The sequence below is a fragment of the Coccomyxa subellipsoidea genome (genome assembly GCF_000258705.1).
Source record: "Coccomyxa subellipsoidea C-169, whole genome shotgun sequence".
NCBI lineage: Eukaryota > Viridiplantae > Chlorophyta > Trebouxiophyceae > Coccomyxaceae > Coccomyxa > Coccomyxa subellipsoidea.
Genome location: NW_005178036.1, coordinates 579042 through 603745, shown reverse-complemented (window position 1 = coordinate 603745; position 24704 = coordinate 579042). Strand labels below are relative to the sequence as shown.

General features: G+C 52.5%; 6 protein-coding genes across 6 annotated transcripts; 4 read left to right on the top strand and 2 right to left on the bottom strand.

The window, feature by feature from the left end:
• Nucleotides 1-2633: 2633 nt before the first annotated feature.
• COCSUDRAFT_47292 (hypothetical protein) lies at nucleotides 2634-6190 on the top strand. Its single transcript, XM_005647922.1, has 7 exons — nucleotides 2634-2849; nucleotides 3209-3402; nucleotides 3703-3889; nucleotides 4199-4429; nucleotides 4691-4783; nucleotides 5148-5405; nucleotides 5765-6190. The coding sequence occupies exons 1-7, from the start codon at nucleotides 2772-2774 to the stop codon at nucleotides 5858-5860; spliced, it is 1137 nt and encodes a 378-aa protein (XP_005647979.1). The 5' UTR covers nucleotides 2634-2771; the 3' UTR covers nucleotides 5861-6190.
• A 94-nt stretch (nucleotides 6191-6284) lies between these two features.
• On the bottom strand, nucleotides 6285-7162 carry COCSUDRAFT_28844 (Sm-E protein). Its single transcript, XM_005647921.1, has 2 exons — nucleotides 6659-7162; nucleotides 6285-6524 (listed from the first exon to the last, which is right to left on the bottom strand). Exon 1 carries the CDS (start codon nucleotides 6959-6961, stop codon nucleotides 6674-6676), a length of 288 nt encoding a protein of 95 aa, XP_005647978.1. The 5' UTR covers nucleotides 6962-7162; the 3' UTR covers nucleotides 6285-6524; nucleotides 6659-6673.
• A 159-nt stretch (nucleotides 7163-7321) lies between these two features.
• COCSUDRAFT_47291 (hypothetical protein) lies at nucleotides 7322-10861 on the top strand. The gene is made up of 7 exons (XM_005647920.1): nucleotides 7322-7536; nucleotides 7668-7821; nucleotides 8021-8259; nucleotides 8619-8784; nucleotides 9203-9384; nucleotides 9755-9916; nucleotides 10210-10861. Exons 2-7 carry the CDS (start codon nucleotides 7678-7680, stop codon nucleotides 10325-10327), a joined length of 1011 nt encoding a protein of 336 aa, XP_005647977.1. The 5' UTR covers nucleotides 7322-7536; nucleotides 7668-7677; the 3' UTR covers nucleotides 10328-10861.
• Nucleotides 10862-12212: 1351 nt separating this feature from the next.
• Nucleotides 12213-19118, bottom strand: COCSUDRAFT_41680 (hypothetical protein; the record flags this gene model as incomplete). The annotated part of the gene is made up of 13 exons (XM_005647919.1): nucleotides 12213-12482; nucleotides 12948-13124; nucleotides 13365-13437; nucleotides 13616-13704; nucleotides 14093-14187; nucleotides 14848-15013; nucleotides 15897-16132; nucleotides 16495-16554; nucleotides 16718-16745; nucleotides 16958-17161; nucleotides 17559-17705; nucleotides 17958-18488; nucleotides 18996-19118. The coding sequence occupies 13 exons, from the start codon at nucleotides 19116-19118 to the stop codon at nucleotides 12213-12215; spliced, it is 2199 nt and encodes a 732-aa protein (XP_005647976.1).
• A 257-nt stretch (nucleotides 19119-19375) lies between these two features.
• Nucleotides 19376-21537, top strand: COCSUDRAFT_53336 (Yip1-domain-containing protein). The gene is made up of 5 exons (XM_005647918.1): nucleotides 19376-19617; nucleotides 19933-20199; nucleotides 20348-20413; nucleotides 20621-20803; nucleotides 21120-21537. Exons 1-5 carry the CDS (start codon nucleotides 19573-19575, stop codon nucleotides 21255-21257), a joined length of 699 nt encoding a protein of 232 aa, XP_005647975.1. The 5' UTR covers nucleotides 19376-19572; the 3' UTR covers nucleotides 21258-21537.
• A 314-nt stretch (nucleotides 21538-21851) lies between these two features.
• Nucleotides 21852-24637, top strand: COCSUDRAFT_65914 (hypothetical protein; the record flags this gene model as incomplete). The annotated part of the gene is made up of 8 exons (XM_005647917.1): nucleotides 21852-22080; nucleotides 22242-22300; nucleotides 22390-22612; nucleotides 22817-22994; nucleotides 23185-23285; nucleotides 23475-23582; nucleotides 23956-24093; nucleotides 24449-24637. Exons 3-8 carry the CDS (start codon nucleotides 22397-22399, stop codon nucleotides 24635-24637), a joined length of 930 nt encoding a protein of 309 aa, XP_005647974.1. The 5' UTR covers nucleotides 21852-22080; nucleotides 22242-22300; nucleotides 22390-22396.
• Nucleotides 24638-24704: the final 67 nt, after the last annotated feature.

The window sequence follows — 24704 nt, the reverse complement described above, 5'->3', positions numbered from 1 at the left end:
CGCTCCTCTTCTTTTTACGCCTTCCACCGGTTCTGCACAGCCGCGCAGATGGCGCGCCGAAGCTGCAGCTGCCGCGCGGGCGCAGCTGCCGGGCAGCTGCACCGCTGACCTCAGCAACGTCGGTGTTGATGTGGCGGCGCCAGAGGTGCGTGAACGCAAGCGCGCGCGCTCCGCATCGCCTGATGCCGCGGATCTCCGCCAAGGCCGCCGGTTCAAGGCCGCCAGCCAGGCAGCCCCGGCCCCCGCACCACTACCGGCGCCACAGCCGGCGCCAGCTGCCTTCCCCCCTGCGCCACATGCCCCCGAGAAGGCTGTGAACGCTCCGGCCAGCAAGCACTGCGAGGGCAAGAAGAGCGGCCATGGCGGCAAGCACGCTCCTCGGCCGGCAAAGGCAGCCGCGCCGGCGCCGGCCGTAGCTGAGGCCCCGGCTGCTCCAGCTCAGCCGGCGCCGGCCGCAGCTGAGGCCCCGGCTGCTCCAGCTCAGCCGGCGCCGGTCGCAGCTGAGGCCCCGGCTGCTCCAGCTCAGCCGGCCCCTGTCCAGCTGGCGGCTGGTGCTGAGGCAGAGGCAGCACCTGCAACTGAGCTGCGGACACCCAAGCTGCCCCTGAAGGTGAAGATTGGCATGCCGTCATTCCTGGCAGTGGAACGTGGCTTATACAGCCCTAGACACCTGCCGGGCCTTGCTGAGCCGCAGCCTGCCACTGTCAGCCTCCTCCCTGACGGTGAGCTATCCTGGCCCCCACCTCACCTGTGCCTTAAACCTTGCCGTCTCTTGTATGGGGCAGGATGAGTGCTAAAGCTTTGATAAATTCAGTGGGCTCTCTCTTGGCATTTTTTCCTGGATACCAGCCAGCATCAATTTGACCAAGACTTTCCTGTATTAGAAGATGTGCCTGTCTGAAGCCTGTGCTTGTCCCGCAGGGCACATCTGCATCACACCACCTCAGTACTCCAACTGTGATGACGCCGGAGCGGCCGCCGCTCCGAATGCCGGCAAGAAGCGGAGCCACGCAGCGATGGCTGGCCCCGAAGAGCAGCAGTGCACATCAAAGAGGCGGCTGTTTGCTCCCAATCCTCCTGCAGTGATCAACATGATACAGGTGTAGCGCATGACGCTCCCAGGAAATACATCAATTTATTGTACCAAGCCCACTATCAAGAAGACCACCGACTCGTGAGAGAGAGCAGATTCTGCAGTGTGTACCATTGACACTTTTGGGGTTCTGTGGGGTTGTGGAGCTCAGTACCGCCATTCCGGCCCGTACTCGAGCGCCTCTTTTGGGGTCGCGGTTTTTACTTCGGCAGCATTGCGCCTTAGCAGTGTGTGCTGCAGCGGCCCTGCCCTGGCAAGCTTAAGTGTCAGGGCCCATGACTCAAGGCACTGCAGCCATGTCAATCATGTTCATGTGCCTGATCCTTTGGCTTCAGTGAGGCACATACATGGGAAGGGGCCTCCAGATAGTGCTTCATCTGTGGTCTCCTGTGTCCTTGGAATACTGGCAGTTTTGCAGCAATACAGTCTCCAGGTTGAAGACGAGACATTACATGGCTCTCGATTGATCCTTCAGAGAGTGGCACGTTTGTGCATGTGGAGCACTCTCACTTTACTTACGTTGGGAGAGCAGTTGGTGCTAGTGAGAGCTCCGTCAGGAGCAGGTTGGTGGAAGTGTGAGTCTGTTGACTGTGCTGGTTTAATTGCTGAAATCAACAGGGCATGACTCAACATCAGTAGGTCTAGGTGGTACAATGCTGTGCACTCCACCTCAAGAAGAGTTGACAGATCGAGCGTGGACATTGATATTGTCCTGAAATCTGCGAGAGCCTACAGCTGTATGAGTAGAGTGCTTTTGTATCCATAACCAGGATAATGGAGGCTATAATGGATGCCTTTTGATGGGTTCAAAGAGCCACCTGATTAGCCGATGTTGGTATGAGCAAGAATCCTAGGCAGCAAGAATGCATGATGTCCTTTAAAGCACAATGTTGAACGGAATACAGAGACAAGACGCAAATATCGATCTGGCATGACACTCTATCATCGAATGTAATCCAGTTTGACTGCCCCAGTCCAGCACATCCATTTCTACCCTAAGCAAAGCCCCCATGGTGTGCTGGCTACTAGTGACTAATTATACTTATAAGAGTCTCGACCAAGCGCAGCAACTCTTGTCCACCAGGGCCAGCACATTCCATGGCGGTCAGTAGCTACCTATAGGCCTGGTCCTCCCTCTGGCCAAGTTTCCACTCCCATGGGGAGCTGACCATGCAAGCTACATCGGCTATAGGTTTGTGTGAAGATGCATGGATACCTGTTTGTAGTAAGCTCACGATATGTCTTGATCAACTGATTTTTGCAAGGTGCACCTGCTGGTACACTGTATGAATATATATTCATGATTTGTAAGCAGTGACTCAAGCTGATCACCAGGATTCACATGTACGGTACTCAATAGCAAAGACTGAGATCCGAAGTTCTCATCCAGATGCACCACCCTCAAGGCTTGCTGGTCTTGAGATGAACAGTTTCAACTAAAAACGCAGCTTCCATGAAAAAGGAAGCTGGGTCCCCCCTGCGGATGCTTACGTGTTCAAGGAAGGGAGATCTGTGCTGTGGGGCCCAGCAAATGTGGTCATCCGCTCGCACACATCTTCTTATCAGCACCTCGTGGAGTCTTCCGAACCGTTGAAATCTTGAGCGGGCGCCCGGGTCAGCCCGCGATAGGAGCCCAGCCCTGGGGTTGTTGTTGCAAAGTTCTAGAAAAGGCGCAAAGATGCAGCCTTTGCTCCTGCTGCTCGTCCTTGCAGCAGCAGGGAGCTGCCATGCTGGCTTCATCTCAATCCGCTCCCAGGTATGTGTCCATTAACCTGGACCAAGGCAAGATGTGGTATTGACCTGTCTCACTAGTGAGAGGGTCTGGGTCTCTAGTGCAAAGCTAGGCCCTCCGAACCTGTATTCCAATGTCCTTATTGTGTTTTCAACGTCTTCAGATATCGGTGTTCAGACTTGTTTCTCTTCAAAGGTGTTCCTTGCTGTAGAGATTCCTTCCAGCCGTTTTTAGATTCACAGCCCACTGCATCTGCAGCCTTTACGAGACTGGCAGAAGGACTCAACATCCGTCTGTGCATTGGAAGACATGGAGGAGAAGCTCTGTGCGTCGTACTGGAGGTTCTGGCGTAGACGCTCAACCTTTGTCTTTGGATGTCCCAGGGCCTGCCTCAGGGAGGCACCCTGTATGTGCTGGGAGGGCAGGCGGACAGCCAGCCGGTCATGACAGGGATGCTGTCACGCATTCAGCTGGCGCCGATCAATGTACAGGTCCAGGCAGGCTCTGCCACGCAGGCCTTCTCCAGTGTCTTTACAGACCGCCGCTCAAGCCTCTTTGACAGCGCACTCAGCACCTGGTGAGCCCATTGCTTGGACGTATCTTCATCACTTCAAAGATTTACAAAAACGTAAAGAGTTTTTTAAAGGGTTGCTGCAATACTGCAATACTACACCCCTCTCTGGGACTAGATAAGTATTTTTGGTCCTTGATATTTTCAATGCTCCCCGTGAAGTCCAGCAGTCCATTTTATTGCTGCGCCCTGGCATTGCATTGGCGTGGCAAACTAAGGAGAGATGAATGCCCTGGTTACTCCTCAGAGTCACATATTGTAAGAGCGAAATGGCAAGGTCTTGACCGGGCGCCTGTGATCGTGCAGGATGGACCAGCAGCTGGCAGCGCTGGACTCGCTTCAGTCGATGGTAGACACATCGCCCACCACGAGGATGCCCTGCCCGCGCGCAGCTGCCACGGCAGCCGCCGCGCAGGCCAACATGCCGGATGTGCTTGCCTACATGGCGTCATCGCGCTTTGGGCCTGCTATGCTCAGCACCATCGCGCAGCAGGTGCCAATCTCTTGGCCTCCAGGCTGTTTCCAGGGCCCATGTCTAGAGCTGGCCTCAGGGGGCTTGTGAGTGCTCTGTGACTTAAGTTTGCACACTAGAATGCTGTCTATCATCAAGACTGCCGTCTGTATGAGACTGCGTTGCATGTGTTATTGGGCTGTGATTCCGCTCTTCCCATGTTTACAATGCCTCATGTGAGCCTCATGTCACCCCCTCTCCTGGAGATCAATTTTGCAGTCTATGTCCCGTTTGTTCTTACAAAAGATAGGCATCACTTGTGCAGCGACTGACGTGGTGCATTGTGTGCAGTCGATGGCGGGAGCGGAGGAAGGTGCAGAGGAGGACCTGACCTTCTACGACAGCACTGACCTGGACGATGCTGACATGGCGGCTGCTGAGCTGGAAGGCTTTGATGCCGGTGGCATGGGCGAATACACGGCGGCGGTCATCGCAAATGGCTATGCATCGGAGCAGCCTGACACTCTGGAGAGCGTCGACGGCTTTGTCACTGACGACCGCGGTTTCTACTCGTCCATGCTGGTGCGCGCTGCAACTCCATTTGGAGGTCAGGCTGGTACATGAAATCCCAAGCCTCTTCTGACACTTTGCTGTCTTCAAGGTTTCTGCCACAGGGTCCGTGCAGATGCTAGAGCGTGACCCTGATCATGCTCTCAGGAATATGTCGGAAGAGTTTGTGAGGTCGCAGGAGGGAATAATTAATGTCTTTAGAACACAGAGTCCCACTCTTTGGCCAGTCAGCTCTGGGTACTGACAGAGGGCCTTGCTATTGTTGTTCTACAGGCGGAGGATGATGCTATGGTTGGGGAGTACCCTGCCTCCCTGGCGCCCGGCCAGATCATCAACAAGGACGATGGCCCCACATGGTTCTTCGTGGTGAGTCTTCACATTGCAAGCCATCACATTTGATAGTCTCCAGCAGCATGCTTTTTCCGTTCGTGTGCAGCCTTTGGGGAGGTTCATGTCTTGAGCAGAGTGCAGGTTTGCTCCAGCAGATCATTTGACTATGGGAGGGTATGGCTTGTGTCTAGGCTCTTCGCAAGAACAATTCTGAGACCTTCCATGCAGCCGCTCCGCAGCAACAATTGTATTCCGCAAAGCCTGAGTTTGTTAGAAGCATTGTTATGAAATCATGCATGCATGCGCGTGCAGTTGGACGACGGGCAGCAATCCAAAGTCTGCAATTTATCAGTAGTCATAAAACACATTGCTCTGACATCCTGCATGCATGTGCGTGCAGTTGGACGACGGAACTGTCAACTGGGGCTTTCTGCTGTTCCTGCTGCTGGCCGCCGCGGTGCTGGGCCTCTGGTTCCACATCTGCCGCAGCGCCGCGCGGCTCTTCCGGGCGCGCCGCTTGCAGACTACAGAGTCTGCGCAGTTCCTGAGCTCTGCCAAGGCCCCTCTGCTCGCCGACTGGCGCGCCGCCGTGGCCCCGCTCGCCCCCGAGAAGCCCGTTGCGCAGGCCGCCGCCCCCGAGCTGTTCTCACATGTCGAGGTGCGCTCGCACTGTGCTGCCTCCCTTCCAGGTGCTGTTGAACCTGTCTGAACGATGTGTGCTTGGAGGAAGGAGTTGTTGCTGTGAATAGTGTGTGTGCCGTGAAGGTAGGAGCATATTCTGCAATGTCCAGATTGTGAGAAGTGCGCAGTGATGGTTGAGCATGCTTGAAGCAACTCGTTGAACAGATTTGTCCATCTTGTGATTAAAGTTCCAAGCAGGGTTAAGCATGTTGTCTTGCAAAAATCATTTCCATAATGTCTGCTTTTTTGGTGGTGCATGCGTTATGCATCTCTGTCAGGGTGCGTGCTGATTGTGCAGGTTTGGACTCCTGACGATCTGTTGATGTTTCTGCACAGGTGGCCAGCGAGCAGGCGCCCAGAGGCACCTTCTTTGCACCCAAGGGGAATGAGTATGTCACCATCGCATATGTGCCCCTGAAGGGTGAGCAGTGAGAGCAGCCCATCGACAGTCTGGTACCTGGATGCAGTCGGGGGCCAGTTGTGTGTGCAACCATATGGACAACATGCATGTACTCTCAGAGACAGTGTGATATTTTGGTACCAGGCAGATCGCTTGTTATGCAACTTCTGATCAGACGGATGCAGGATCTTTGCGGACCTCTCTGAAAAATACTTGTACAACAGACGCTCCCATATTTTAATAAAGTTGCACTGCAACGCTTTTGGCTAATCTGTTCACCAGTGAGTCACCATGTTGTCGGCATCTCATGAGTTGAGACAATGTTATGTCTGTCCACAATTGTAAAGTTTCCATCCCGTTCCCTCAAGCCAGAAGGGCACAAATAAGGTCACAATATGCTGCTACTACAATTTAGCATCAACTTGATCTGCCTTCTTCTGCCTTCAAGGAAACTTTCTGATGCTCTAGATCTAATGCCAAAAGTCTTTGGTCATGAACACACGCGAGAGACACGCATGGGCGCATCCTACATCAATACAGCAGGGGCTTCAAGAGGTATGCAGGTCATGTCTTGGCATGACCCCATGCAAGTATCTACAGCTGCTCCTGCACGCTGTGTGGCATTGCTGCTGAAAGTTCACTCCCTCCCCGTCTCTCCCTCAGTATGTCATCAGCTATAAAGGGCAAGCCTTGCACCTGTTCCAAACATTTGACCAGTCAATATCGTTCCTCCCGACAGTACCAAACGGATCAAAGCAAGTCTTTTAAGCACTTGCAGGACGCCAGTCACAGCAGTCCTTTGTATGGTAGCACAGGCGGAAGGCACGCACCTGATCAAGAATGCATCATGACTCCTCTGGCTTGCCTCCTGGCACTAGCACGGCAATGTTGTTGCCGTTGAGCAGGATCTGGTCCATGTGCGTCACTCTCAAGCCCTCAGCTGTCATCTCATACTCCTCCACATCCTCCAGCACCATGTTGACAAAGACATCAAAGCCACGCAGCGTCCCCTGTAGCTCCTTGTCTCCCTTCATGATGACCCAGATCTTGGAGTTTATGCACTTGTCAATGAGCTCGGAGGGCATCAAGTGCGAGGGGTTTCCTTGGAAGGATGCCTTTTTGGGGGCTATCATTCTGGCTGAGCTTTGCCGTGCGGCACTCGTATATCTGATTGATATCCTGCAGATCTATCAGTATTGATAGACTATGTGCGCCAAATTCGTACGATCGCAACAAGGACAGGGGCAATCCTCAGGCACAGATCGTCGGTTTGCTTAAGAAGCTTGCGCGTCTCTACACCTTTCTATACAAACAATCTGTAGCTAAGAATTGTTTGATTGTCCCTTCTTCTTTCCTCCTAGAAGTGAGAATGCAATGTTGCATGCTGGAGTGCAGAGATCCGTCAAGCGGCGTGCTCAACTATTTTTGGCTTCTCTCCACGAAAGCTCTGATGTTCACCCATTTTGCTCGACACGCAGCCTCACAAAGATCACCTTCGATCTCATCAGGAAGATTGCATCATTTTACATCGCATCAGAGAACCAAAATCCTCGGGCCGTCTCAGAACATCCGCAATCGTCTGTTAATTCGCGGACGATTCTTTGCGCCAGTTACAACAAGCGTACCATGACAAAGAAGACGATTCAGTCGAAAAGTTTGGGAAAGTGAAAGGGGGCTCTGATTGAAATCGCCAAACCTAGTGGTGAAGGTGCAGCGCCCGTGCATTGAGTCCACTTTATATTTTTGTTGAGTGCAACTCAGTGCAAGACGAGTACCACCTGGCGTTAAAGTATGACTAAAACACATTTCATTGCTGACAGCGCTGGCGTATGCTTGCAGGTTGCCACAAATGCTTGAGCAACCAGCTGAGCCAGTCCCTCTGAAAACAGAGGCATCATCTCCCTTTGCAGACGCTGCCACCTCGAATGGCTTCTCGAATGCACAGCCACAGCCACAGACGCAGGATGGACCACCAAAGCAGACAGTGGAGCAGGCAGGTCCCCACAGTCAAGAAGGGCATCAACTTCACCCCAGCAGCATGCCTATCAATTGCACCACTCACTGGATGCACTTTGTTTCCTTGCACATACACTTTCTCAGATATGGTATATAGAATATACCTCACCTCGGACACGCCCGGTTGGCCTGCCTTTGAGTGATATGGAGCCAATTGCCATGTGCGCGCAATGCAGGTGAGGGCGGAGCAAAGGGCAGACAGAGCAGCAAAGATCATATCCCTGGCGTCCCTGCTGCTGCTCTTTGTGGCCGTGGCGCTCTACACATCCCTTGCCAGCTTTGGATGGAACCCCTACATTGCGGCTGTCGCTCTCTTCTGCGCGGGCATCGCAGGATACCCTCTCCTGTCCCTGCTGACCCACGCGGTCGCCTCGCAAACTTCTAGAGCCTTCAAGAGCCTGGGCCCCTATGACAGGCAAGCTCTCCTTGTGATCTTCCCCTTAGCTGGCACCCAATTCACATTTGCAGAGCCTCACTTATGGACTGCATATCCGCAAACGCACTAGCACAGGAATTATGTGCATAGTCGAGCTGCGGACATCCATGGATGGTGGAGATGGTGCAATGTTGCTTTTAACGTGCCACGGGCTGCAACAAGGCATGCAGCACGTGCAAAGGACGTGGGACTGACAAATTTATCTGCATCAGTGACAAAAGGGTGCAAAGCATGGTGTCATTGCGTCCTACAGTGTGTACACCCTATTACCTTGCCACTGCCGACACTGTTCATGCTCTCAATTCCCGGAAGCTGACCGAGAGGTGACATGATCGCAGGTTCCAGTGGGCGCAGAAGGTGCCGTCGATGATACATGCGGTCACCTTGACCGTTACGGGCCTCAACGTGGTCCTGCAGGCGCACAGGGCAGGCCACGATCTGATGCACGGCCGCAACGATTTGGTTGCTGCCTTCCTGGGTCTCGAGCTGGCCTACCTCTTGCAGGTGATTAGTCGGCCGACGCACATAATGACTTGCTAGAGTATTCCCCCCTACAGAGATCTCTGCCAGGGGGATGCCAAACACGACTGTGGTATAATCAGTATTGCCCTGTCTCTACCACGCCCAGGGAACTCTAAAATTTGTTTAGAGTCCCATGCCATGCCAGTCGTAAGCTCTGTACTCGCATGCAACTCTTGGCATTGTCAGATGATACGCACAAGAGTACTCTCACAATACATACCCTCCAGAAAGTTCTGTGACGAAAATCTGGCAACACATTGGCCCACTCGTTACCAATCATGCTACTGTGGTACACAATCCCATTGCCGGTGCAATATCAGGAGTCATACTGCATGTTCTCAGGGCAGCTGATGCAGGAATCAGAGGGTTGAAACGATTAAGCTGGCTGCACTGTGCGCAGGACACGGGCATGGAGGTGTTGAAGCAGGCGCGCTTTGGCCGAAGCCACTCTCTGCTACGCTGGGGGCACCACATCGCGCTGCTGGGATTGTTGCCTGCCTACTACTGGCACCGCCAAGGAGACCTCCTCCTGGGCCTCTTCTTCCTTTGCAACGCTGCCACCATCCCACGGCAACTTCGCTGGTGAGCCAAATGTTCTGTGCTGACACCTGTTATACCTGTCTTAAAATTTAAGAAAGTAATAATGTGAGAGAATTTGTTGTCAAGATCCCTGCTGGCCATTTCGGGCAGGCAGTGCTAGCCTTCTATCTCTGCATTTGCTTATTCCTGCGCACTGAACTGTTGCCAGTAAGAATTGTCGTCTCTTATCGACTTCATTTTCATGGACAAGACTTTGTGAGGTTCACCAGCCAGTCACAAAACCAGATTGGGTGCAAACATGCTCAGCTGTGCGCGTGCTTGTGGCTGCTTGAAAGGAAAAACAGACTGGCGGAGCAATTGAGCTCCGGGTTGCACGGATGCCTTAGTGACATGGAGCCTGCAATGCTTGCAGGTATTTTCAAATGGTGGGAATGAGGCGGCGGCGCATCTGGTACCGCCTGAATACTGTTGCACTTTTTGTGGCGTTTGCAGCAACACACATTCTCAGCGTGATGTATGTGCTGCACGTGCACTGCCGCTCCCAGCGCCTGCCCTGGCACAAAGCTTCTGCCGGGTGAGGCGCCCTCCTCGCCAGTTGCCCAATGATACCCGCATGCGCCGAGAATCTCTCAGTCCAGCACTTGTTTCTCAAGCTCCAGGATTCTCGATGGTGGAAGTAGAGCAAGATCTGCACTGGATGGGTTGTTTGTCTTGCCATGTTGTGGACAGTGGGCTTGACATTCCAGATTTGATGCCGGAGTCGGCTCCTTCTCGAAGCACTCAACGTACTGAAAGTTGCTGTTGAGTGAAAAAGGAGCGATGCGCCAGTGCTTCTGTGGGGCTTCACTGGAGGCTGTGTGGCTGCAGGATACCACCCAGATATCTGGCGGCTGGAGCAGTCATTCTGGCCCTCAATGCATGCTGGCTGTGTGCCGTGCTCAAGGACTCTTCGGCCAAGCGCAAGGCCTCACAAAAGTCTTCATGACAGCGGGTCTTTTGTATGGTGTCTTCACTATGTGCCCGTTTCTGCCTGTATTCTAGCGTCACTGGGTGTCCGTAGGGGAGCGACTAACCCATGCAGCATGAAGATCGCATGTGGTCCAGATACCTGGGAGGTGTTGTTTGTCGTTTGGGGAGTCCCTTGATATTTGAACAATTCACTTTCATGGCTATTTAGTGTAAATACACGAGTAGGGTGCAGAATTGAGCTGAACGCATGCACGTCAGGATGGAGGACAATAGGCCTAGGTGTACAGTACTTTACTTTTAGCGTCTTGTCTAGAAGATCTTCGTTTCAGTGAAGGTTTCTCTATGGGTGACGATTTCGTTTGGAGGTTTCTGAGGGTTTGAAGGGGAGCCTTCCAATGTTGGCTTCTTGAGGGTGTTCAATGTGTTTCTGTCGACAACATTGCGTTCGCTGTGTCTTTTTAGGTGAGTCAAATTGACTCTGCTCCTTACCGCTAGGCACCATTCTTTGGCTGTACCAGATCAATGTGGCAGTCATTAACAAGAGCAGAGCACATGGGACCACGTGCCAGCAATCGTTGCCATGAGGGCCATGCCCAGCCTTTCATCTGGCACAACATGCTCCATGTTTTTCATTGAATGCACGCTCATCTGCGTGCTGCTGGTTCTGGTGTGCATATGCATGCACCCATCTGAGCTCTAACGAGGCCACGCAGCTGCAGCATGCTACTTAGCTACGAGCGAGTCTTCGCAGCGCGCGTATACGTAGATCTACGTTACACTGCTCTCACTTTAAAACAACCAACGAGGGCACATATTTTGCATGCATGCATCGCATGCCGTGCTCTTTCATGGATGCGCACAGTGTGCCGCAGACGTGGCTTGCATAAGCAACAGTGTCAGCCTCACCATCTCCTAAAGTATTTTCTATCCACACGTGCAGCAACTCACGTTCTCAACAATATAGGAGCATGCCATAAGCATGTTGCTTAGTACCGTTATGTTCATCTGGATTGGTCTTGTCTGCCCTCAGGGGGTCCCTATCTAGTGGCACAGTGCTCGTTGAAGATGGCTTGGCTAGCTCGCAGCATAAAGCTCAGCCAAGAGTGCTTCAAGGAGCAATGAAAGCAAGACTCGGTGTCATAATGCATCGATGCCACTGCCTTCATAGAGTGCAGGTATTCCATCTTGCAGCAAAAAGGCAGCGTTTGCGGGCCGTCGAGTGTTCGACATTTGCATGCTAGCGCGGCGCTCTGCATGCTCGCAAATGTAAAAAAGTCCTCCACACAGCTCGGGCACAGCAGATCTCTGTTGGTTTCACACATTAAGTAAGCATGCCCTCGCCTAGCTGTGAGGCAAGAAAGGCAATAAAAGGTGGCCGCCATGAACCAAGGAACTGAGAAAACCCTACATTACGTGCCGACCCAACTTTCGTGTTGTTTTGTATGCGCAAATCACGAAAGGACAGCCACCTTATCAGCTAGCTTACTGTATACAGCTGAAGCCTGCCCCGTCACTAGAGTCCGCTTCAAGCAAGGTGTAAACATCTTGAATTTTATTCCGGGCACATTGAAGGCGTCCCTCTCTCGGCTGGCCCAGAGTGGGTGGAGGCAGCACCGGCCCACCGCGCACAATGCAGCAGGCAGACCCAGATCGTGCGCCGGATTCAAAATGAAATATGAAAATGGTGGTTGAAATTAATGCGAGGAGCTGCGACTCCAGGCAGTAGGACCCCCAACTTGCCAGCTGGCAATTCCATGCATCGGCGGTTGGAGGGCCCGCTTCCGATATTTGACCATGCGTAAATAAAACCAGTTTAGACTTATGGAAAAAGACAGTCCCTTTGGGCACCTGCTGCAAAAGGTATCCATCACAGCTGCAGAGCACGAGTCATCGCTGACTCATCACTGGATGACAAGGCCGGTGACGGTGTTCTGGTAGGTCTGGATTGGGTTGGCAAAGTCCCCGTAGGTGCAGTTTGCGGGCACGATGTACGAGTTGCCGCTGAAGAGCAGGTTGGAGGAATATGCCAGGTAGATCGGCGGCTGGGGAGTTGGCACAAACGGCAGCGATGCCCCGTAAGTGTACGGGTAGCACAGCACTTTGTCGAAAATGTTGTCGCGGACTATGATGCCCGTAGATGACGTGATAAGCATCGGCTGGTCCGCGGCGCTCTGAAAACAGCAGAACGGCTTTCAGTTGGGCTTGACAGCCTGACAATCCTGTGTCATGTGCGCGCTAGGACGACAGCAGAGAAATGGGAGCATAAAGGGGCAGCTTCAGCAGTCTGCTTTGCGAGCTGTTTGAGCCTAGGCACACAGGCAGGTCAGCCTCTGTCAGGCAGCCATAAGCAGAAATACTGCATTTGCGAATACAGTAGTAGGATCTCTAACTATGGGCATCACGACACTGCATCCTGTGTTGCTCTGGCAGGGCAGCTCACCGGAATTGCAGGGCATGCATGGAGCAGCCCACAACACATGTATTGCATGACTGCATGTGCATGCACCAGACGTCTCAACGAAGAAAAATGCCAGGATGCTGTGCAATGACGTCCGGTGCAACAGGGCATGCGTTTATGCAGATAATTAACAACGGGCAGCAAAACAAATTCAAACTCAAAAAAGACAGCTGCGCACCCGGATGATGTTGCCGGTGATGTTGATGTTGGCGTGGTTTTGGAACCGCCCCGGCAGCAGGGGGTTGTCATTTATAAATGCGAGTTGGATGCCGCCATAGAACGAGTCAAAGATGTTGCCCTGGATGAGCAGGTTGGAGGAAAAGTCCGCCTCCTGGAAGAAGAACTCCGGGTTGATCTGCGCGGCCACAGTCCAAATATCAATATATAGTTCTTATTACTGCAATACACGGTTCCTGCCAGAGGCAAGGTGCGTCTACGGACAAGCTGCGGGTAAAGTCTAGCATATGTCCTATCCCTTGTTGGACTCGCCAGATTCAAATTAGGCGCAATCCACACACATGCGAGGGAGTCCGGACACTGCCTTCCATCTCCACAGAAGTAGAAACTTGAGCAGGAGCAGGGAGGACAGACGCACCTGTGCTGCCACGAACTTTGTCTGGATGAACTGGTTGCCGGTGATTATGCCGTCATTTGCTTTGAGCAGCATCCTGCACACCATGCGCACCCCACCCTCAATGAATTTGCAGACACTCCATCGGCTGACTGTTTCTGCTCCTGTAAATGCTGGCATCCTCAGTGGAAATGCGGACTTTTCCTTGTCTGAAGATTCAAGCTCCTGAAAATGCTGGCGGCAAGACAAGCGATATGAGAGGGTCATGCGCGCACCCTCGGCCGCGGTTGTAAGAGATGGTGTTGTTGATGAGATTGAAGCCGTTGCCCTGGTTGTCCAGCGATGTGACTATGCTGTCAAACGTCTGCGCACACACAGGGGTAAATTGCCACCATGGTAAAATGATTCCCCCCCACGGAGGCAAATAATATTGTCTCCTGTCAACCATCGAGACAGGATGATTTGCATCACTGTGTGTGCCTTGAGGTGAGTCATCCTTTCAGCACCTCATGGCACACAGTCTCGCCTGTCTCCCACCACCCCATTGCTTCGAAGCTCTCAATTGGGTTGTGCATTTGTACCATTCTGTGAGCTAGGCATATGAGCAACAGTGCAACTCTCCATTCGTCTTATCATATGATAGACATTAGAAAACCGCAGCTTAATCTGCAGATGCACCTTGCCTCTTGGCAAGAAACCCGCTTTTCCAGTTATAAATATAACAGTAAAAAATCAGGGGCAGGGTATCGCACCAGGTTGTCATACGCAGGAGGCCAGCATTCAACAGTGACGTTGAGATACTTTGAGTTGTCCAGGTTTGAATAGGGGAATGTGATGCTCCGCGTTCCTGCACAGCCATCATTGCTCGGTACAGTGCCCTGTCAAACCCAAAACCAGGGGACTCTAAACTGAAGGTTAGTTTAGAGTCCCCTGCCAAAACCCCAGACAAATTCCTCAACACTTCCATTATCCACTGGGCAGGATGCTGGGTTACCTGACAGCCACAGAGCAGCACAAAAGCTTCCTTTGGAGAGTGCAAGCACTGACAAGATTTGCACTCAGAATCAATTTAGCTTTGGACAGTGCTTTCAAATCGACTGGGGCACTTCTTCAGTGCCCAGCACCTGACCTTTCAGAATTGGGATCATTTGTGGCATAGGGTGCAGCGCATGCTGCTGAAGCTCTCATCTCAAGCCTCTCAAATCACTGAGCTCCTTTTATAGCGAGCCCAAAAAGACCAGTTCGCATCAGACAGGCTAGCTGCAGGCAAAGTCTCGTATATATCCTATATCTTTATTGGCCTTGGCAGATTCAAGCAAGACCCAATCAGCAGTCGGCACAGTGCTCAAAATTTGCATTGCCCTGCGCCAGCCAGGGCAGGTACTTTGTGTCCAAACTCAAATCATTCAGAAACAGAGAGGGGATCACAGCAGATGATGTTTAGCACCTTGATTGGGACTGGGGTCAAGGGCACGTGGACTGTAATAACAAAAGAGAGGGCCTGCACCTGCAGGCAGGGGGTTGCTGGGGAGCAAGGTGACGGAGAGCATCTTGGTGAAGCCGAGGCGCTCAGTGGAGCTTTTGTAGGCGAGCAAGCTGTTGCCGCGGAAGAGGCGCTCGCACGGGTACCCGCAAAGTGTGGCCACTTGGATCACTCCTTGGTCTTTGTCCGTCTGGCAGCCAGCAAGGCGCACGGTCAGCAAATTACTCAAGCTAGTATGAAGCCACCCACCTGAGTTCTCCACCATTCATGGCATGGTACCACGCAAAGACCACTCTTTGCGGTGCTGCGCTGCTGGTGACATGGGCTCATGGTATCCCACGAGGGTAGCAAGGTGTCTCTGTTTTTTGGAGCTTGTCAGCCAAGCATTTAAAAAATTGCATGCTTCCTGGATCCCCCCCTAGGCATTTTCTGTCTGGCAGACAGCAAGGCACACAGTCAGCACTTGAGTCAGCGCGCTGAGGTGGAGCACCTGGGGATGCCAACTCAAGTGCGGGATGCCACCATGCAATTTCCCCGCTGAGCTGCAAATTCATGTGCAACACTTTGCAGCCCACAACTCTTGTGCTTATGACTTCTATGTGGGCTCCTCAGCACCTTGTTTGCGACATTTCTGCACAGTCACCTTGTGCCACCTAAAGATATTATTATTACACGCTTTTCCTGCCGAAGGCAAGGTGCGTGTGCTGACAAGCTGCATGTAAAGGCTGCCAAATTCCTACCCCTTGTTGGACTCGCCAGATCCAAGCAAGACCCAATCAACCGTGGGCACGGTGCTCAGTATTTGTACGGTCCCCTGCCAGCCGGGGCCTGTAGATACCAGCTGGCAGAAATCGATTGCTGCATGTGCTGTTAATCATTGCTTCACAAGCGTGGCTTTCCTGATTGCATGCGCTTTCATGCTTTAAATCAACAGCATATTTTGCTGGAGCAGAGTACAGGGTACCCCAACAACCAGGGAAACACCTGGCTTGTCTTACTGCGTGCCCCTAGAGGCTTCCCATTGACAGTACTGACAACGCAATAATGCAGCACAGAAAGAAGTGCGGCCGCACCCCGACAACGAGGTAGTAGCGGCCATGGATGGCGATTCCGTCGTCGCCCATGTTGGTGAAGTAGTTACGGATTAGGGTGGGCCCCTTGAAGGATCCGCTGGAGTGGAAGCCGTCTGCCAGGGAGCTCTGCAAGGGCCTCTCCCTCAGACCACCGCTGCCCACCGGGAGTGGGTAGGGGACCACCTGGTTGTTGATGTACGTGTTGCCGCTGCCTGTCTCCTCGTAGATGCCAAAGACTGCACACAGCGTATAAGATCAGCAAAGCAGGCACAGCAAAGTTTGAAGACCGAAATATAGAAAAGTTGTGTGTGCACAATGATTGGACAGGGCTGTCTCGGTGTAAGTGTTGGCGTTGCCTGTCTCGTCAGAGATGCCAAAGACTGAGCACTAGATCAGAGACAAGCCATGGCAGTCAAAGTGACCCGCAGAAACAGAGAACATTTTTGCCAAGGAGCATCATTGCAACTTGTCAAGCAGGGCGAATTGTGGTGGAAGGTGTAACTTATGAGGGTCTTTTTTTTACGGGGCCAGACTGTCAGTCGTTCTCTCATCAGTGGTTGTAAGGTTTTGCAATGCGAGAGGGCCAAGAATGACTCACTCGCCGAGTTGTAGATGGTCAGGTCCTGGAAGGTGCTGTCCTTGTTGTACCACGGCAGGACTGCAAGCACACCACAGTCCAGCAATCAGCCACCATTCCTGAAATATACCTGCTCGATGCAGCAGGTGCCATGCAGTTTTTCTCGTCGACGTGCACGCCTTTGCATTCACGATGTAAACATCCATGCAAGTGTTCATAAATGTTCTCGGCAGCTTGGACTTACTTCCATGGTTCCCTCTGTTGCCGCGGCACTGCATGCAGACACAGACATCCTCGAAAACAAACAGAACACCAAGTGCAAAAAATAAAGAGATCCTTTGGGTGCGCCTGCTCTTGGTCCCCATTCTTGCATAAACTCTAAGCACGGAGCCACGATCAACACAACATTGCACAGGTGTAACACTCAGAAGAGGAGAGATAAATCCGATATTGATGGGACGGAGTGCCAAGGCCGTGCACTCACAGTGACGAAATCTCCCTTGGAAAAGCCGACGACGTTGTATCCGAATTTGAATTGGAAGCTGCGCCCTCCCAGGGATGTAGTGAGGCCCTGCTGAGGGTAGATGTCCGATGCATTTGTGCGCGGCAGACGGCTGTCAGGATCCCACCCAACACACAGCGCCTGATAGTTGGCTGTGACCATGTCTATCGGGTAGCCATCTTGTACCTGCACAAGTACCAACAGCCATGCATCTAAAATCAGCTCAATGATGGAAGACAAGCAACGCTGCTAGCATGACTGCAAGAAGTTCAATACAATCTCATAGCAAATAAATGTATGCAAAGTAGAAAGCGCTGAAGCAGGGGGTAGTAAAGACTCCCAAGGGGGTCTTCCTAAGTGTACTCCTCTGGTCATTACTAACCAGATGACCTCTAGATGGGGCTCCCTCTTACAGCAGGCATAGCAGGAATGCAATAGACAGTATCTGCTGGCTGAAGAAGTCATGGGTTGTGATGCATTGCTACACCACTAGTTTCTCCCTGATTCTTTTCTTTCTTCACCTTTAAAAGCATAATGCAGTAAGTGATCGTTAACGAAGGTGGGTCAAAGTTCAGAGACACACCGTGATGTTCCAGGTTCGGCCATCGGATGAAATGTCATCCAGGGTGGACTGATACCAGGGGTTTACGCTGAAGTCATAGTAGAAGGTGGCGTTGTGAGCGGTCAGATTGTAGCAGTAGTTGAAAAATATACCGCCCAGAGTTCCATCCTGCAAATTTGCAGACATTAAATCATATGTACCCACAACTCAGATGACCATGCGTGATCAGCGCTCACTGGAAATGGCCAAACTTATCTCAACCCCCCATTGTCAGATCATAGCAGAACAGCACTGGGCCAAAAATACTGCAATCTCAGGAATATAGCTCATCAAGACAGCACATGGTACTTGAAGACAGCATGTCAGTGAACACTGGAAGCATGCAGGTCATGACATGCGCATGCTGGCACAGAACCCCACCTGGAAGATGATTGTGCTGCCGCCAAAGTCCAACTCGAAAGCAGAGCGGACGACTCCCTGGCAGGTGAGGAGCAGGTTGAAATTTGAATTCGGGTTTGTCACCCTGTAGGTCCCCGTCTCCAGCCGGAACTTAGTAACCGCCCGGTTGGTGACGGCAAAATAGAACTGGAGGAAGAAATTGGTGCTGTCGATGGTGCCGTTGTTCCCAGAGTACACCACTTCTGAGCCTGTGGAGACCACGGCGTCCAGGGGCGTTGCCTGCTGCAGCTTTGCCTGCAGGGAAGTGGCTGCAAAACTGGAGGTCTCTGCAAGCTTGCGGCCGGTCTCCTGGGTGACAGAGGGTATTTGCGGATCCGGGTTGAAGGGGCCTCCGGACGTGCCGTTCCTGACCAGGTCATAGGCATAGGCCGGGCCGTAAGTGCCCAGGGGACTTGGCAGCGGCTGGGTCTGTTTCCCTGGGAACAGATCGGCCTTCAGCTGGTCGTGCTTTGAGGGCACTGCTGGAGGAGCCTTTATGAAGCCCAGCGCCGCCTGCACCAGCCATGACAATATGTTAGGAATCACATCTGATTGAGGTGAACTCTCTTTCCAGGACACAATGCCAGGGGAATTTGCTGTTGCGCACATGCCTGGGATGCTGCAGTTATAGAGGAGTGCAGGAATGCTGGGGTTGGGGGGCTGGGGCATCACCTGGACATCACAGGAGGTCTTGGGGAAGCTATAGGGAAATTTTGCTGCCCACGCTGCCGGCAGCTTCAGGGATGATAAGCTGCAAGGTTTGCCCTGTGGTTGCCCGTGGAAGAACGTGTCTACGTCCTCCTGAGCATTCACACCGTTGTCAACGTAAGTGGTCGATGATGCACTTAGCATTTCATCAGACTCAAGCAGGCTGAGCAATGGACTCCCACTTGTTCCCAAATCGTATTGCTGGCAAATGGAGGCCTCGATGCAACCGGCCAGCATTTTGGGCAAATTTAGTACGTAACATCTGTAATATCCTGTGACAAACTGACAGCCTAGGATTGGTGCGATGGGTACCTTGATGTCGTGCACGGCCTCCGAAACATTCGGCAGGAGACCAAAGGTTCCCGAAATGGCTAATGGTCCGTGACTAAGGACTAGGGCGAGAACTGCTACAGTCCAAGACGTCCAGGATGCCATCGCTGCACGGCTGGGCCAGGGTGAGTTTCTTGTCTCAATGACTTGCACAGTGATCAAGCATCGCTGCCTTCTGTACCAGCCATTCACGTTCCCCAGACTTTGTCAAGCTCTCAATATTCTGTATTTGTCCTGCACATGATTCAAATATTGTACGGACAATATATTGTGACCCCTCGATGATAAATTTTAAAGGGTGAGCAACAGGGCTTCGATTTCAGGCATTTCCATCAGTGTGATTCTCACCCCAGAATAGTGACTTCTTACCCAACAAGTCTGTAAGAAACCCAGTGAAACCTCTATTGCAAGTCTACGTTGCATGTAGCGCAATACCTTGTTGCACGAAACCTGGAAGCGACGTGATGATGTGGGAGTGAAGTTGACAAGCAGGGCGTTAAAATCAAAGAACGTGCTAGTGGACTTTGTGTGAGATTACTGTTTCATCCTTACGGCAGGCATGAAGCCTGCAAGTGGCTCTGCGTTCAGCGAGGATGTCGAAAGGGTGAGTTTCTGATGCACCATCAAATATGTTCAGATAAGTTTAAAGCACGCGTGACTCCTTTATCAAAACCGTTATCAAAACCGTAAAAGAAGACAAAACGATCATTTTGTAGTCATCAAGGAATTCAATAAATATTTGAGGATCGTCAACGCTCTGGTTCGGCAACACCTCCCTCAAACATCGGACAGGGTCAAAGGGGGCAGACACTTTTTGCATTGCATTAATCCATTCATATTGTGCTGCAACACAAGATGGAACTTCATATGGCAGATGGCATCCCGTCAAATGTCTTGAGTTTCTGGTGGGTTGCTGCAGCTATTCCAGCACGAGGGGCCACCAGTGGCATCTGCTTCCACACTGCCAAGCTATGCTCCTCCCTCGAACAGCGACTTCTCCTCAGGGGGAGGTGGCGCCAGTGGGATGGGCAATGCGCCACTGAACACCCTCGACGAGCCCATCTGGGAGACAGTCAAACGCGACCTCCAACGCATTGGAGGCAACCTGATCCTGGTCGTCTTCCCCTTCAAAAACCGTGACCAACAGAGCGCTGCGCTGCGCAATTGGGACCTCTGGGGCCCCATGGTGCGTGCCTTCCCACGTCCTGTCTTTCATCTGCATTCATTGGCGCATATTGGCAAAATGCATGAGAAGCACGATGTTTGGAGCAATGGTTGAATCATTTGTGCAGATGTACAAAGTTGACTAAAGATTATTTTGTGATGTGTTGCAGACCTTTACGCTGGTGCTGGCCATCTGCCTCTCCATCGGCTCTCCAAAGCCTTCTGCTGTTTTCTCGGTGCGCCAAGGAACCTGCATGCCTCTCATTCTGCTAGAATCCCAAATGATCCATCATCTGCGCACAGTATTTTCCTGTGTGTCGCGCTTGTGCATGCTAATGACTGACCACCTGAGTCGTGTGCGCGCTCCCATCTATGGACGGACTTCATTCTTGCCACTCGTATTGTGCAGTAGCATAGTGTGAGTGCGCTGTGTGCGGGTGCAGTTTGTGTTTGGGACGTGCGCGGCGGGCGCGGTGGTGCTGACAGTGAACGTGGTGCTGCTGGGAGGGAACATCGGCTTCTTCCAGTCCATGTGCCTTCTGGGCTACTGCCTGTTCCCCATGGACGTCGCAGCCATTGTGACTGCCCTCACCACCAACATGATTGCCCGCTGGATCGTCGTCCTGGTGAGAGGCTGCAACCTGCACGAGCTTCTTCCAGGCAGCTTCCATCTAAACGTGGCTGTCTGATCTGCATTTGCAGCAGTCCTTGCAGGATCGGATGCCCCCAGCAGTGTTCGCTCTGCTTCCTGTTGCAGTGAGTCATATTGTGGAAGATGTTTTGTGAAAGCTGTTCTTGGCTAAGAGTCATCAGTGCTTGAAGGTCATTGACCTGAAAATAATGCTGGCCCATGTAGTCTCCTGTCACTGAGGAGCACACGCGTCAGCCACCGTTGCTGCAGTTGCAGTATTGAGAAATGGTAGAAGGGCTGTGGTTGCGCAGGTGGGCCTGGCGTGGGCGTCCTGGGCATCAGTGCCTTTCATCGGGGGCTCTGTATCCCCAGCCAGGCGCGCTCTGGCAGTCTATCCGCTGCTGCTGCTGTACGTCGCCATGGGTTGGCTGGCCCTCATAAAGGGATGAGCAGGCCAACCAGACATATATGGGAAATGCGTGTGTGAAAGTGTAAGCACATGGGTTCCGGGCGGCTCTTTCGGTGGTTGAAGATGCAATATGATGTAACTGATGTAGACAACTTGGCAATGTGAAGAGGCAGTAGTCACGGTGTGAGTTAGCCAAGGAGTCTGCGGACAAAGAATCAGTTTGCAGCCAAGCGGTATCCAGCAGCTAAGGTCACAAATGGCAGCTAATTAGGTGCAGATGCACATGTGTTCTCTGCGATGTAACAGATGTGTTCAGCATCAGATGGTTGAATTGTGACGCCAGGCGAAGTTGATTGATGCGCTGATCAGTATCAATTGATTTGCGACCGCTTTGGCACACCACCAACCCGGGCCAAGGAACAGATTGGCTGCTATTGAAAGAACTCACAAGGACACAGCCACAGACAAAACCCGCCTCAATATCCACTCATCTCCTCTGTTGGGGGTCCTCTCCTGTTGTACCCAAGTTGTGCATGCAAGGGATGGGTTGCCAAAGTAGGGACAGCTGGCTTTGAATCGGTTCGATGGAAGTTCCACAGCTCAGCACAAAAAATATTTCTTCAACCACCACAACCTACCCACAAAGTAAGACAACAGAAGCATCTCGCATTTTAAGTCCATTTTGTGAACCGTATCTGTCTCATTCTCAGCCCAACGAACTATTGTAATGAACTATCAATCGCTGGTACCAAGGTGACTGGATATTAGGCGTACGCAACCTCTTTTCTACCAGGTTTATATATGATGTTTTGAAACATAGGGATCTGAAGGTTGTCATGTTGACAGCAAAGACACACAGCAAGGTGAGGACTAAACCTTGTACAGACTGAACGACCCTTTAGATGCACGTAGTGTTATGACTTTCTGGTCAAAGGTGTTGATTTGCATTAATCATATCGTCAGATCGCATTTGATGCTTATTCTGATCAACATACTTGAAATCTGGTGCTGGTGATACATGCAGGAGAACATCTAGCTCAGGACCGTAACAGAAGATTATCGCACTCTTTGAGCTTTTGAAAGGTGACTGATGATTCCCGACTAATTTACCAGGCGTCAGTTGCCGGGTCCATGCCTGCTTCAGTGGATCCTGAGAACAGGCTTATGTGCAGGGCAAACATGCCAGCAGACGATGAGGCAGGCACCTCAGGTCGCGGTCACATTGTAAATGCCAAGGAAAGGGCCACCTATCTTCAGGACCGCAGCATACACATCGCCCCAAGCCCCACTGGAGCTTCAGATCTGCCATGGCCCACCTCTCCCCCAGACTACCGGCGCCCCATCAGCAGGCCTGAGATGAGGCCTCCCACCCAGACAACACCGCCTCCCGCTCAGGCATGTACCCAAGGAGCCTGCTTGAATCTGTTTGCAGCAAAATAGTGGGATGCATGCTTGCATATGTTCCTTTGTAGTCACAGGGTGACTTTGGTGACCCTTGAGGGTCGAGCTCGCATCATGTAATTGTCACTTGGTTGCTGATGTTGGGGATGAGCATCCTGGCAAGATTCTTACATGGCCTTACAATGCTTCCTGTGACAGGGGCTGGTGGGCAGGGTGGCGAGTTGGTTTGGCCCCACGAACAGCAACGGCGCGGGGGCGTCAGCCCGGGGGCGTTCCAGGGCGGCGTCTAATGGCTCAGCCGCGCCCCCAGACTTCCTGGCGCAGTCAGAGGACCCCGACAAGCGGCGGCTCAGCCAGGCGCAGGCGAAGCCGAGGGGTGTGTGTCTTTCCTCACTATTTATAACCCTGTCATGCACCTTGAGCCTGCTGCGGTGTTGGCAGTCAAGGCCATTCTGCAATGGTGGCTGAGCTACATCAGCCAGAAAAGAGACAACGCTGTTGTGAAGTCCGCTAGCGCGGTGTTGTAATGACTAGAGGAATCTGACAGATGCCATGGGGTGGTGCAGAGCCCCCCGGGACGCTGGAGGCAAAGTGGCGGCAGGACTGCCTGGCCTTTGCGCGCGTGAAGAAGCTGGACCATGTAGCAGACATGCGCATATTCTACGTGGTGAGCCCTTCACCAAACTCAAGTCCGGCAGCACGCTTCTGTACACAGAATGCGGCATGGCAGGCATGCACGCCACTCTGAGATGTCCGATGAACCCAGAGCATTCATGCATCTCGGCAACTGTGGAGGAAGCCGAGCAGAAGGTACTTTTGGATTTGAATCACACTTTGGTTTCCAATGCGACATCAGGATGCGGATGCCAAAGACAGGGACGGTGATCCTGTAGTGGTGGCAGTGGGTGCTCACTACCGCAGCGCTGCAGTGACCAGGGAAGACCTGCTGCTGCATGTTGTGAAGGTGGGTTCTGAGCGCTGACCTGCACCCTCTATTCAGGGGTCAAACAGTAGATTGCTTGGAATCAAGCATCCCGCTGTCACAAAGAAGTTGAGGTAGCTGAGATCAGCAGCCTGCCACGTTCCTCCTGAGTTGCAAGTACATCACTTGTATGCAATGTGATTGATTGTGCTCCCATGCCAGAAGTTTCTTGCATGTTCCATGCGTTGCAGTTCTGTCGCGAGGCAGCCCTTTCCTCTTTCCATGCCGCTAGCTCTGCTTTGATGTCTGCATTTCACTTCTCTGAATTTCAGAGCAGTCGCTTCATCTGCACTCTCCGAGTACAAATGTACAGGTGTGTTGAAGTTCTGATCAGTTGAATGCATGGGATGCACAGGAGATGGAGAAGGTTGGGTCACGCCCGTTTGTGGTGGTGTACTTCAACGCAGACGCTGACCTGGCAATGATCCCCGAGCCCAGCTTCTTCTTGGATGCCCACTCCGCGCTCGCCCCCTCGCACCGCCGCCAGCTCAAGGTGTGCCCTGCTGTGTAACTGATGTATTGTTCAAGCAGGCATGCAAGTATGTGTAAGCAGTCTTGTCGCAGTGACTGTCTGCTCCCGACGATTACATGCACAACATCTGCAGTGTCGCTGCAAACTTATCCCCAGATGCATGTTCTGTCTCCTCACCTATGGCACGTATGCACATGCATTTTTAACCACTCCTCGTCCAGATGCTGATTGGTCATTTGCACCGCTGCACTCGGATCTGGCAGCATCCTGAGCTGGCAGCATCGTAGGGCATGCAAGAAGTTGCATACAGCAGCAGGCTGCAGTACATCGAGCTCTCCTGGCTTGTAAGAGAGTGTTCTGTGCTGTGGTCTGGCAGGCGTTCTATGCGGTGCACCCCAACCGGCTGCTGCGCGCATGGATCATGCTGCTGCGGCTGAGCGAGCCGGACATCTACGGTCGCGTGTGCTTCTGCGAGTGCCTGGCGAATTTGAATCTGAAATTCTCCGGGGGCGGCCGCGCGCCGTCACCGCCGCAGCACGTGCTTGACTATGACGCCGAGCACTGAACATTCCCCTTTTAGCAGAGTGCTCTTGGAAATGTTAAAATTTTGTCGGCTGGAATGGATGGTGCGC